The sequence below is a fragment of the Chiloscyllium plagiosum genome, chromosome 1 (genome assembly GCF_004010195.1).
Source record: "Chiloscyllium plagiosum isolate BGI_BamShark_2017 chromosome 1, ASM401019v2, whole genome shotgun sequence".
Taxonomy (NCBI): domain Eukaryota; kingdom Metazoa; phylum Chordata; class Chondrichthyes; order Orectolobiformes; family Hemiscylliidae; genus Chiloscyllium; species Chiloscyllium plagiosum.
In genome coordinates, this window is record NC_057710.1 from 70663905 (window position 1) to 70677346 (window position 13442).

The 13442-nt window shown below is 37.8% G+C and overlaps 1 protein-coding gene across 5 annotated transcripts in view; it reads right to left on the minus strand.

The window, feature by feature from the left end:
- The window catches only part of LOC122549366 (mesoderm induction early response protein 3-like), a 76366-nt gene that overhangs the window by 34443 nt on the left and 28481 nt on the right, over positions 1-13442 (minus strand). For all 5 annotated transcript variants that reach the window (XM_043689098.1, XM_043689089.1, XM_043689105.1 and 2 more), the window contains exons 4-5: positions 9854-9982; positions 9612-9732 (exon numbers count right to left, since the gene is read on the minus strand). In XM_043689098.1, coding sequence (XP_043545033.1) covers positions 9612-9732; positions 9854-9982 — 250 coding nt within the window. The remainder of the gene's footprint in view (positions 1-9611; positions 9733-9853; positions 9983-13442) is intronic.

Consider the following 13442-nt stretch of genomic DNA (forward strand, 5'->3'; position numbering starts at 1 on the left):
TTCTATGGACACGACATACATGGGCAACTTGCTATGTTATTAGACAGATTGCAATAATACATGATTCTTGGAACAGCTTGGCTCGGGCTCTGGCTAGTTTGGAAAAACAAGTCTTCACCACACAGTGACATAATCAGGGGCCACAGACTATACTGTATCCAGTACCTTCAGCTATCTCATCATCACTGATCAAATCAAATTAGCCACAGATTAGCATGTGAGGATGGGACATTATGAAGAAACCAAGATGGAGCATCAACTTGACACCTATGGCTAGAAACCGCCTTCATTGCTCCTACTTCCATTTCCTCAAATCCTTAACTATTCACCAAAGCTAGCAGCTTTTGTCCACTTTATTTCTTCCCTTGTCAACCAGCCATAGTACTACACAAAACAGTTAACATCAGGTACTGTCTCAGGTAAAGGAGAGGTTAGGTGATCCACTAAACCCAAAGCAATTCAGTTTTTAAGTATCACTTTTATATTTCCATTTTAACTTCCAAGAACATTTATAATAGAAATCCTGTATAATTAACATTTCAATTATACGTTTGCAACAGTAGCAGCATCACAACTGTTCATAGGATGCAATTACAGCTTGACCATTCTGGATAATTATAAAATGTTGCTTATGTTGATGTTTATAATGTTATTGGTTCAATGGCCGAGAGGTATTAATTGCTGAACCATTAATTCAAAGACTGAGGTAATGTTCTCGGGACCTGGGTTCCGATCCTACTTCAGCAGATGGAATTTGAATTCAATAAAGAACTGGAAATAAGAGTCAGGATGACCATAAATCCATTGTCGATCGTTGAAAAAAACTAACACCTTTTAGGGAAAGAAAACTGCTATCCTTACTTAGTCTGGCCTAATTAAGGATGGGCAGTAAATGCTGTCCTCACCAGCAATGCCAGAATAAAAAAGATTGAAGCTAACAGGAACTGTTTGAGAAATATTCAAAATGTTCAATGATGAGATTTCAAGTAAGATCTGTCAATGAAGATGTGTCCTGCATAATTTTGAAGGACACAAACATAGCTATACATCTGGAAGAATGGGCACCTTTGTAGGCTTTGCACTTTTTACTCAAAGGAAACATCCAATATGAGTAACTTTAAGTAACACACGACCATGCCTTAATTAGTCAAAAAGATCTTAAAAAGCCTTAAAAAAAATCATTAAAAATACAGGCTCAAAGCTCTTCTTAATGACCGATCTTACCTTCGGGATTACATGTAAACTATGTGCAATTCGCCCTCACAGTAAATGAATTGAGATGCCAAAATGTCTTGGAAGCCCTTCAGTGACATCATTCTCATTCTCAGAATACTATAAATTATCCTATTTTATTTTGTCAGGCTATTACAGTGGTCAAATCATTGTGCTTCAATTTTATAGTGTAATATTTTACAGTAACTATTTTGAATCATTATCATAGAACCATACTTTTGGATACCTATTTGTGTCACTGAAAAAGACATCATTGCAGAAAGGAGTAAAGTGCAGTTTTCAGACATTCCTGCTTTTGAGCAGAGTCGGGCTATAACCATAATCAGAAGCAACAAGTGCCCCTCGCAAAAGCATCTAAATGCTGCATGCTACCTATTCAAACACAGTTAAAATTAATTTGTAATTAGGGAATAGTGTTGTCCAACCATTTGTACAGTACCAATATCTCTCTACACCAAGTAAAGCACAATTTCCAACAAAAGTGACAAAAGGAGCAGTCTGCTAGATGACAATGACTGCGAAGAGAAGTCAGAAAACTCAGCAGATCTGCTTTGTCTTCACAGTCTAAGTTTTTTTTTCCACTGTGAACAAGGCCAGTTTCAGATTAATTTGAGCTCTACTGTTATAATGTCTAAATTACCAACATTACATTTTTAAACCAAATAAAAGCCTCCCTTTCTGGTATCAGGGACACAATCAGATAATTTCACTAACTGATCTTTGGTAAACCAACATTTCCTCACAGCTATCAGTTAATAGCTAACAAGTATGTTCATACAAAATAAAAATCTAAATCTAAATACAGCAATATCATAATTAATAATTGTAACACTTGGGATAGATCTCACCTACTGTTGAATGATTAATCAGTTTCCAGGTTCAACAGGAGCTAACGAATACAGAAATAGTATCAAACTTGCTAAATAAGTTACAAAGGCAGGACCACTATTTTTGTTCCTGCATACATCTGAACGCAACCAATTACAAGAACAGCAATATTTCAATGCTAAACATTGCTTTCACTACAACAGGGAGCAAACTGCTTAGTTTTCTTGCTTTTTAGCATCCATCTTGTATCACTGGTGTATGCTGTCTAAGACTTACAAACAAGATGACATGCTTGCCTGAACAAAAGCGCGAAGTCAAAACACGACATGTCAACAACTACGAAGACTCTTTCAAGTAGCCCTTCAACAGCTATGCATGCAAGAAAAGATAGCTGACCTCTGCCAGTGTTATATAACAGACAATACGAGATATTTCCACATGATATAAACTGTCCAGTTTCATGAACTACCTTCATTGAAGAAAAACAATTCTTCTGTCATCCCTGCAATGAAACCTGAGCTGTTCTTCCACTTCACACGATTGTTGATTTAATAGCATAAGGAGTGACTACTACTGTTGATATTTACAAATCCACTTGACTTAAAAGAAAGCATGTAGTTTATCAAGATTAAGTCTGCATACTAAATTATTGAGGGTTCATTAGCTTTTTAAGACTTATTTGTTCACAGGATATTGGCATCACTAGCTAGGCCACCTATACAGTTTATTGTATAGCTGTCTACCACTGAACAGTCCGAGGTGGTGGTGATGAGGCACATTGTTGAACTGCTGAGAGTGTCTGTCAAAATTAAGGCCATCAGAAGGACAATTTTCCATTCAGAAATTATCATCTCCAGGAACACTTAATTAAACAAATTTAACATCTCTGGACGAAGTAACATTCATTTACAAAGGAGAAATTAAAGCAAATCGGTTTCAGAAGACACAGGAAAATGGATCTCAATTAAATTCTATAAAAGATTGGTTTGTAAAATCTGTAATAGATCAAGTTGAGCCAGTGTTTAAGATATTTCAGAACAGAAATACCTCATGACCACAAATCATTGTAAATCAGATGACCAGTTTCCACTGGAGAGTGGCTAATAAACAATGTATTCCATTATATAAACTATTAAAGAAAATCTCGTTGGTCCAGATGTGATTCTGAAGGTGATAACCCTGCAGTGAACAAGTAAATTCATCATAGATCATAAGATCAAATTAAGTACAGCAACTGCTTAATGTCCAAGCTATTTTTTTTTCCTTGAACAGAGTTTTGGAAGTAGATTCCTGCTTAAAGCTGCAAGAAAATGCAAATTTTACCAGATCTTGGGCTCTTGCACCCTGTTATATTTAAGTGTCCTAACCTGACATGAATGCAATCATTATTAGGTTGATGTTTTCGATGCCGGGTGTTGGGGGGGGGATGGTGGGTGGGGGGAGAGAAGAAGGATGAAACATGAATCAGAAGTGTATGCAGTTTTTAAATCTTCACCTCAAGACTCAAGGACACACCTGGCTATACCTCCAGAACACAAGTAGTTGGTCTCCAGATGACCAGAGAAGATCTTAAATGGAGGACTGAAAGAACTTTGCATCCAGCTAATTCAAAAGTAAACCAATCATAACAAGAATACATACAGCTTTGCTGATATCCCAGCCACTTATAAAACTATAATTCATAAGAATTATGTGGCAAACAAGCAAAACAAAAGTTGTAATACTGACAGAGGGGGTTTTTCTAAGTTTGTGAGAAGTGTTTGTTGATTGGAGCTGAGCTTCCTGCTCTACATAACATGTCATCTATACCACCTGATAGTCCTCAAATACATTAGTTTCCAGAAAGCTGTTGCAATCCTCTTTGAAGAGCAAAAGAAAATTTACAGCTCTTCACCCAAAAACACACATGCACAAACATATGAATCCAAGAGAGTAAATTTCCTTTATAACCCAGTGATCAAAATGCATGTGCAAACCTTCTTTGGTCTTTGCTTTAAGGCAATCATTACAAGTTATTTTAGACCAGTTAATGACTGCTTTATAGCAGCACACAGAAACATCAGATATGGCATGATATAAAATAAAAAATTAATTCAAATGTCTCTATAGCCTGTTAGAAGCCCCAAATTTCATAAGAAAGTGTGCTTTATTGGGGTCCTGCTGCAACTTGAGGGACAACCCTGCTTAGTTAATCATCAAAAATGGAAGTGCTGAAACACAAAATAAAAAGTATAATTTCAGGTCAGAACTGATGAGGAGAGAAAGTATTTAGTTCAGAAGCATTTTTTTCCTAATGTGAAAACTCAGAAACTTCCGCCATATAAACTGGCATACACAAGAAAAACATCAGCCAATCATCACAACAACCCTTGAAGAATTGGACTAATGTCCAGACAAAGTTTAATTTGCCAGGATGGATTCAAAACTCTTTTTTCAACATAAGCAAACCAGGTTTCGTTAGCATCAGAGGTTTTAACAGGGACAACAGCATAAAAATGGCAATATTCTCACCCACTCTGGAAGACAAGAGATTCTGAAGTGTGGGGAGAAGAACAGACTGAAGACAACACGTGAGGATTTCTTGTCTCCTTTGATCCCAAGTGGGGTAAACTGGTTAAAGTGATGGCGAAAGACTAGAAAGAACATTTAAATAGCACCCCATCATGGATGAAGTCTCACTTCCAAGTACTGTCTGGCTGATCCTCTAATAAAGGAGCATTTGATTAAAAGTCGGCATGAGCTAGCTCCGTCTTTGGCACTGTGAGATAAAGTTCCACCTGTTAAGGTTATTTTTGAGGAACCACATAAATTACTTGGCTGAGTGATTAAATTATCAAGAAAAAATGCCTGCCAGCAATGGAGCATTTGTCAATATCAACTTCTCACTATATAGAAGTCTATATAAAAGCAGAAATGATGCAGTTATGGACTGATGGTTGGCCAAGTGCTTGCAAATCCCAGGCTATCTTGTTGACTGAGACCGCCTCTCAACAAAAAGGGTTGAATGGGGTGGGTTTAACAGTAAAAGGTGACATCCTGGCACCAAGCTTACTTGACACCAGACTGACCGACTCCTCAGACAAGCCATCACCAAACTAAGCTGAGCCACCGCAGGAGGGGTGACCTGACAAGGACCATTCTTTTTGGGACCTGTGGAGCAGGTTTCTGGTGGGGGCCAACTTACCTGGCGCCCAGACCTCACTCCTGCAGTGACTCTTTTCTTGGAGGATTGATGAAGACTCTCCCGTCTGGTGCGGGAGGAGACGTCCAATCATAAATTGCACAATGCCAGGTTGTGCTTCAACTATAACTGCAAGAACCTGAAGTGGCCAGCTGCCACCACGAAGATGCCATTACATTTGTGCAATGTTTTAAACCAGCAGACAACTTGCTTGAAGATCAATGATCTTTCCAAGCTGGAAAACAAGAGAACACAGAGCTCAACCATGTGAGAAAGTAGCGGCTAGATTTATGCTGCTGGGGGAAATGTTACGATACATCAGACGAAGGGCAGAGTCTTTCAATGACTGATGAACGGGAAATAAAGTGGAATTGTAGCCCAACTAAAAAAGGGATTTAATCAGCTATGCTCATTGCTGGAAAAGGGAGATTTTTCCTGTTTGAGGAAAAATAAATTACTTTTTTGACCTATTTATAAAAATTGTTTAATCAAATAAACTACCATCTGGGTTATCAGCTTTGAGTTTTAAAAATGCATCCTAAAAATAATAAATTGCTGAAAAATAGACATTTTGTCTGAACTGTGTGTCTTGCACTGAAGACATTTTGCAAGAATTCAAATTCAAGGAGAAAACCATCATTTATACCACATGAGAGGAGAGTGCTGACGAGATAGCAAATGCATCGATTGGAAGAGGAGTTGCCATGAAAATTGCACCCATAAATGGGGATAAATATTTTATATACAGCCAGATTTCGTTAAATTTAAACACGGTGGCACAGTGGTTAGCACTGCTGCCTCACAGCGCCAGAGACTCGGGTTCAATTCCCGCCTCAGGCGACTGGCTGTGTGGAGTTTGCACATTCTCCCAGTGTCTGCGTGGGTTTCCTCCGGGTGCTCCGGTTTCCTCCCACAGTCCAAAGATGTGTAGGTCAGGTGAATTGGCCATGCTAAATTGCCCGTATTGTTAGGTATAGGGGTAAATGTTGGGGAATGGGTGAGTTGCGCTTCGGTGGGTCGGTGTGGACTTGTTGGGCCGAAGGGCCTGTTTCCACACTGTAAGTAATCTAATCTAATCTAATCTAAACCAGGCAGGGTGACTGAGTGGTCAGGGGATTGCCCTGAAAAGTAACCAGTGAATATTTGTCTTCTAGTTTGCTGAGTTGAAACAGGCAAACCAACATAAACAAGTTCTTTATGTCTGCAACATGTATTAATACATGCAGCTTTCATTACACATAAGTGCGCGACACTGCAAGCCCAAATGACAATTGAACATTGTGCAAGGAATTATTGTGACACCATTCAGGATTATCTGGCAAATTTTGTCCAATTGCAGAATCACATTAAAATGCTGATGGATCCAACCAGCCCATGCTCATAAACTGTGCCTATTTCAAATCAATTTTGACTAATTTCTCAGGGCAATATGCTGACCGGTTTTAATTATCCATGGCAATAACACTTATCAGTTAAAATTTATATGCCAAACAGTCTTGAAAAGTGCCCATATTACAGAGAGGTGATGCTGGAGGTCTTAAATGCATTAAATGCATTATATTACAAACAAATTGAAGAACAGCTTCTTCTCTACTGTTATTAGACTTTTGAATGGACCTCTTTCATGTTGATCTCTCTCTGCACCTTCTTCACAGCTATAACATTGTATCCTGTACTCGGTTTGGTTACCCTAATGGACTTCTATTTTACGATCTGCCAGTAAAGCAGCAAGACAACACTTTTCACTCTACTTCAGTGTATGTAATAACAATGAACCAAATCACAAAATTTCCAGAACCTAATCAGTGTATCTCAGAACTTTGTGGGATGCTAGGGAGGAGATTCCTGATACCTTTTTTTTCCACCGACAGCCACAGATGAGGTACCAGAAGATTGGAGAATGGCTAATATCGTGTCATTACTTAAGAAAAGGCTGGGGACTATAGATAAGTGAACCCGATGTCAGTGATGAATAAGGTGAGGGGATTCTGAGGGACAGGATTTATATACATTTGGAAAGGCAAGGATTGATTAGGCAGAGTCAACATGGTTTTGTGCATGGGAAATCATTTCTCAATAACTTGAATGAGATTTTTTGAAGAGGTGACTAAGAAGATTGATGAAGGCAGTGTGGTAGGTTTTGCTCACGTGGACTTCTGTGAGGCATTCAACAAGATTCCATTTGGTAGACTGGTTAGCAAGGTTAGATCACAAAGAATTCAGAGGAAGCTCGCCATTTGGATACAAAATTGGCTTAAAGGTGGAGACAGAGAGGAGTAGTAGAGGGTTGTGTTTAGACTAGAGACCAGTAACCAGTGGTATGTCGCAAGGTTCAGTGCTGGGTCCATTGCTCAGTTTAGAGTATCTGGTCAACGTGGACGACTTGGACCAAAAGGGTCTGTTTCCTTTTGCTGTATAACTCTCTGACAATGGCACAATTAGCACTCCCATCTCATGCAGCCTAAATGTTGACTTTTCCCTTGAACTTGTATTCTTGCAAAATGTCCTCTTCAGTACAACACAAAATGTGTCTTTTCTCAAAATTATCAAACGATTATGTAATATGAGCTTGGGCAGTTATTGAAGATAAAATTCTCATTTATCTCAAGTCTGTGCTTGATTTCTTCGCCCCACAAGTTATCACAGACAAACTTAACACTGAGTAATCAAAATCTAGTCAAATACTCAAATCAATCCAGAAAAGTTTAGATCCCCAATTACAATGGTGTATTATGGTCTGGACGTTGTTTGCCAGTTCGTGACGACTAGCAAAAAAGTACTTCAGTTTTTGATCCAACAGAAATTTTTCTGAATTGCATTTGCAGAAACTGATTAATTTCAAAGTAAGTCTGCCAAATACTTCATCACCGTTTGATCAGAGAAACAAGTAACTCAGTCATAGCCCATGACGTCAAGGGACCATACACACTGTTCTTGGTATTTATACCTGCATCCAAAATATAATGGAAGCTCCCACCTTTCAATCAATGCTGTAATTTTTACAAACCAAAACTGGTTTTGGTTTACAATACTAGACAACGAACTGACAACTTCTAGGTTGCAACAAACCAACAAGACCTTGCCTCCAATTCCATTTCGATATTAGATTCCCCAGCAACAGATACAATGGTTGCACTGAAATCATGCCCTACATGTCTTTGATGATGCAACTGCACAATGCAAAGGCACTTATTAATTTACTAACTGGCAACGAATTCCATGTTTTGAAATACTGTCAGGATAGCAGTTTTATGAAGTATCATGTTGGAGAGATTAACAAATAATCTATTCCAACATAGAATCTGTCTCTCTCTGGAACACAGGAACCAGAGTTGGTCATTCAGCCCTTAAGCCTGTTCTGCTGTTCAATGAGATCACGGCTGATGCGTGATCCAATTCCATGTACTTGGCTTTGGCCCATATCTCTTAATATTTTCACTTAACAAAAGTTTAACTATATACGATTTAAAACTAACAACTGCCATTTGTGGAAAACGGACAAAATAACTGAAAAATGCACTGGTAATAACGTCAAGATCAGAAACATTTGAATCAAAGAACTCAAAATTCCTTTACAGTCACAAAAGACAAATCCTCAACTTCCAACCAAGTTTCTTTGGAAACAGCACATAAGTAGAGGTGGTTACCTACGCAATTCAAAATCATGTATCCAAAAATGTATACGAATCTGATGTGAAAACATAGGTACACTTGCAAGCATTGGACAGGTGTGGTACTCTAAGCCTCCTGAAAACCAAAAATTGTTTTGCTAGAATCAAAGGTTTCGCCTCAGCAGTTTCATTATCTGATCCTTGTGGGAAATGACAAAAATATATCCACTAGTCAAGTTAAGCCAGTGCCTAGTCAGTAGGTTGAGCGACTGGTCAGTCATTTTTGCATGTGTTTGCGCAATGGCATTTAACACTGACATAATTTCGTACTCAAGCAAAATTCATACCAAATTACCTTACTGTATCTTAAAGACACAGAGGAACCTTGATTATACGAACGACACAGGCGGGGAGAATTTTGTTGGGATAATCGAATGCCGGATGACACCGTTTAGCCAAGCACTGGAACCCTGAGCTCTCGTTACGATAATCGAGATTCCTCTGTGCCTATTAATTACGAGGTAAATATTAAATACGAGGCTTGATTAAATGGAAGTAGAAGTTAGTTTCTTAACTTGCCCACTTTGTGACAATTTCATTTTGCAACTTAGCTGCTCCTTTTCTATTCCTAGCAACACACCTCAAAACTTACTTGATGAGATGGTTTTTTAAAAACCACAACTTCTGAAAGTTCCACTCTAGCCACAAGGTGTTTTCTTTTTTAAAATCAAGCTTTCATTTTTAATCCATAGACTTACATCTCAAGTGTCGGGGAAATAAATCTGTTGTTTCGTGAGAAGTAACAGATGGGGTCAAGTCATCAGCAGAAGATTGGGTTTCTTCATCGTCACCTGAAAGTAGGTCCTTTGCTATTTCCTCCTATCCGGTTCAGATAAAAATAAATTATATTTACTAGTCAATCATATTACACACTTTGAGTAAAATTTTTCAAGGAAATTTTCACGCATCAATATAAAAAGATGGTTGTTACTAAACTTGCCTTATCAAGAGTCATGTCAGGTAACTCATCAGCGAGCTCACTTGGCGAACTCTCAGGATTTTCAGTTTCAATAACCGGAGGTTCACACCCATAAAGTGCCAGCAAATCATCAAGTGGCATGTTGCTCTCCTGTTGAGCACAAAGAGTTGCACTCCATAAAATTTTAACGATGTAATTTTCAATAAAACATTTTCAACAGATTTAATATACATGTAATTTGCTTAAGCAACAACTCACAGACCTCCAAACTCTTTTACTGTTAAAGACAAAAATAGCAACAGGGTGTGAATTCTATTAACTAAAAAAGATTTCTCTCAAAGTCTCATACAATTCTGATTTGGCCACAGTTTACAATTCCTTATTTTTTGTCAGAGAAATAAATGCAGACTTACCAATTGCTCACATTCAAGAAATAAAAATCAAATCACTTTCAATGAATCTCAATCCAAATAAGTAGAACCTACTGTACAAAATCTGATTGCCAGAGTAAGAAACTCGATCGAGGAAGAATGAGAAAACCTACATTTTTAATAGTTCTCATGGGCAAAGGTGCACGCTAGTATGTTATCATTGTAGACAAAACGTAAACAAAGGAAATATGCAAACCAAATAAATCAGGCAATAGAATAGTGAACATCTGAAGGAAGAGTCTAAGGAAGACTAAGGAAGTCTAAGGTCAAGACTAAGGAATGATGGGGGAGAAGGCAGCGGGAGCAGGAAAAGGAGCGGAAAGGCAAGGGGGGGGCGGAGAAGTGGAGCAAACGCTAAGGGGAAATTGGCCCACTAAAAATGTAAAAGTCATCATAGCATGTAACAGGAGTAATGCAGTTACCATAGAGTACTAAGTTTCATGTGAACTGGGCAAACCAAATTTACGAGGATGTATTGGTGGAGAGTATCTTGAAATGCATTCAGTATTTAAAAAAGAATACCATGGAGCCAACTAAAGAAAGGATCATTTTAGATCTTGGATTGTTCAAGAGGCAAGGTTAATTGTAGCCTCACAATTAAGGATCATTTGGGGAAGAGTGATCATAACAAGAGAGTATTTCATAATATTGAAAGTGATACAGTGAAGGCTGAAACTATGGTCTTAAATTTTAAAAAGTCAATTAGAGAAGGGCAGATGTATATTGGACTATTTATTTTGTATGTTGACGTATATTGGAATATTTGCCGAAAATATCTGCAGAGACAAACATTAAAAGAGACAATTTATAATGCTCAACAAATACGTGCCCTTGAATAATAAAAGCTCCGCTGGTAAAATAGCACACCCGTACTATATGGGAGTCAAATCATATTCTTGTATTACCATTAGTCAACAATATGGCCAAAAGCAGTGACAAGTTAACAATTTAAAGGATTTTATGCATTGGCAAAATGTCTCGCATATTGGAACTTAAAGACAAAGAACTACAGAAGCTAATGCAACTAATCCAAAAAAAACACCCAGACTTGACAGCTTACACTTAAGGTTTCAAGAGAAAGTGGATACATTGAATAAGTTTCTCAAATGCCCACAGATTCCGAAACATTCCCAATGGATATGACAATAACTGAATAACACATCAACAGTTGCTCGACAAAGAGAACAAAAACAAAGAACCTACAAGACAATTTCTTGAAACTTAGGAGAGAAATTGCTAGCATCTATTATTAAGAATGTGGCAACAGGGCACTTGATAAATGTGACAATATATGCCTTTAAGAGGGAGTTGTTCTGTCTTGTTTCTCTTGAATAGGGGTGTTGTAAACTTGGTGCATAGGTTGCTGCTCCATGGAGAACAGAGTAAATAGTTTTGGATTTTTAAAAAATTAGACAAAAGAAGCATGAGTGGATGCAGTCAGGCTCACGCAGACAGAGGACTTGAGTTTTTGCTTTCAGTTGGGGTGCTGCTAGATACAGCTCTCTGTTGCTGCAAACGCTTAAATTCTCTCTGTTGCTTTATTCATTGTTGGCGTTCCTTCTCCTGGATTGTAGGAGACAAGTGAGGAAATTGGTTTTGCTGAATTTGTCTTTGCCAAGGCTGTGTTTATGAGGTGCTGTTATATTCGAACAGTTGATGAGTAGTTAATTGTTATTTTGCTCAGTATTTCGATAGGGTTAGTTACATCAATTTTATTTGTATTTTAAACAGGGTGTATGAATAAAATGTATTTTGCTTGAAGCTTGACAGTATGACCAAGCAAATCGCATCTGTAATGCAGTTCTGTATACTTGCCATTAAGAAAGATAAACGTTAGAGTCTAAGCTGCCTGGTCTGGTCCATAACATAAACCACAATATGAATTGACAGTCAATAGAGTCAGAAAGCAGGGTTGTGTTCTGCAAATTTCAGATTATTCAATAATCTGAATGGACGGAAGGGGAGATAACATTTGCAAGAGGTTATGAAACAAGGTTCAGGTTTATAAGGTCATAAGTAATAATATTAATTGGATTGGTTAATGGTCAAAAACATAACCTATAAACTAGGAATTATTTAGATTGGCTTGGTGTTACAATATCTGGATCAGCTGCTTAAAATCTATATCCATGATTTACAGATGGAATGAATATGATATATCTAGGTTGGTATTGAGGTGGCTGAAACAGTTAAGCTGTGAAGAAGCTGCAAATTGATATAGACTAGTTAAGTAATTAGGCAAGAAACTGACAAATGAACATTAATGTGGATTAAGTGCTGAATTCTCAACTCAATTGTGAGGTTTAAAATTCTGCTTTTCCAAAGTGAAAGAAAAGCAAACATTGCTATTCAGAGGATCTGTGTATCTTTATACATAAATCAGAAAAGAACATACAACTCCAGCAAGCAATTCATAAAGAACATGGTACATTAGCATTTGTCAAAAAAGGGACTGGAGTGCAAGGATAAGCAAGTCTTACAGCAATTAATGTATAGAGGTATAGGGCTGTCATGAGGTTATAGTTACAGTGATGTGCAAAATTTTCGTCTTTACCAGAGGAAGGATGCAAATGCTTTTGCAATGACGGTTCATTATATTGATGCCTGGATCGACAGGTCGTCCCATTAAGAAATATTAAACAAAATGGCCTATATTCTCTGGAGTTTAGAAGGAAAGTGATTAAATTGAACAGTCCTCATTCTCAGAGGTCTGACAAGATAGATGTCAAGATGTGGAGAGGCCACTTTTGGACTGGGGTGGACAAACTCAAAAGTCACTTGAAACTGCAAGCAAGATAGATGACCTAACACTGTTTTCCTCAGTTGAACCACTAAAAACTACAATACCCTTGGTTTCAAGAAAACCAAGGGGCAGTCATTTTTCAACAAATCTTCTTTACTCATTGACTCGAGTATTCATAGCCTCTGAACCTATTCATGACCGAGACATTTTTTTCCCACTAGGGAGTAAATCAAAGGGTGGTCTTACATAGGAGTTTCAGCAGTGAATAGATAAAAGCTAATTGATACCACAGTTCAAACAAAGGCTTCAGTGATGGGGTGATTGTGGAGAAAGAAGCTAAGCAAAGACTCCATACTAATAGACATTGTCTGAAGAAGGAGTTTTAAAACCTTTAGTTTCAAACATGTCTAGCATTATTTACATGATACCATACAAA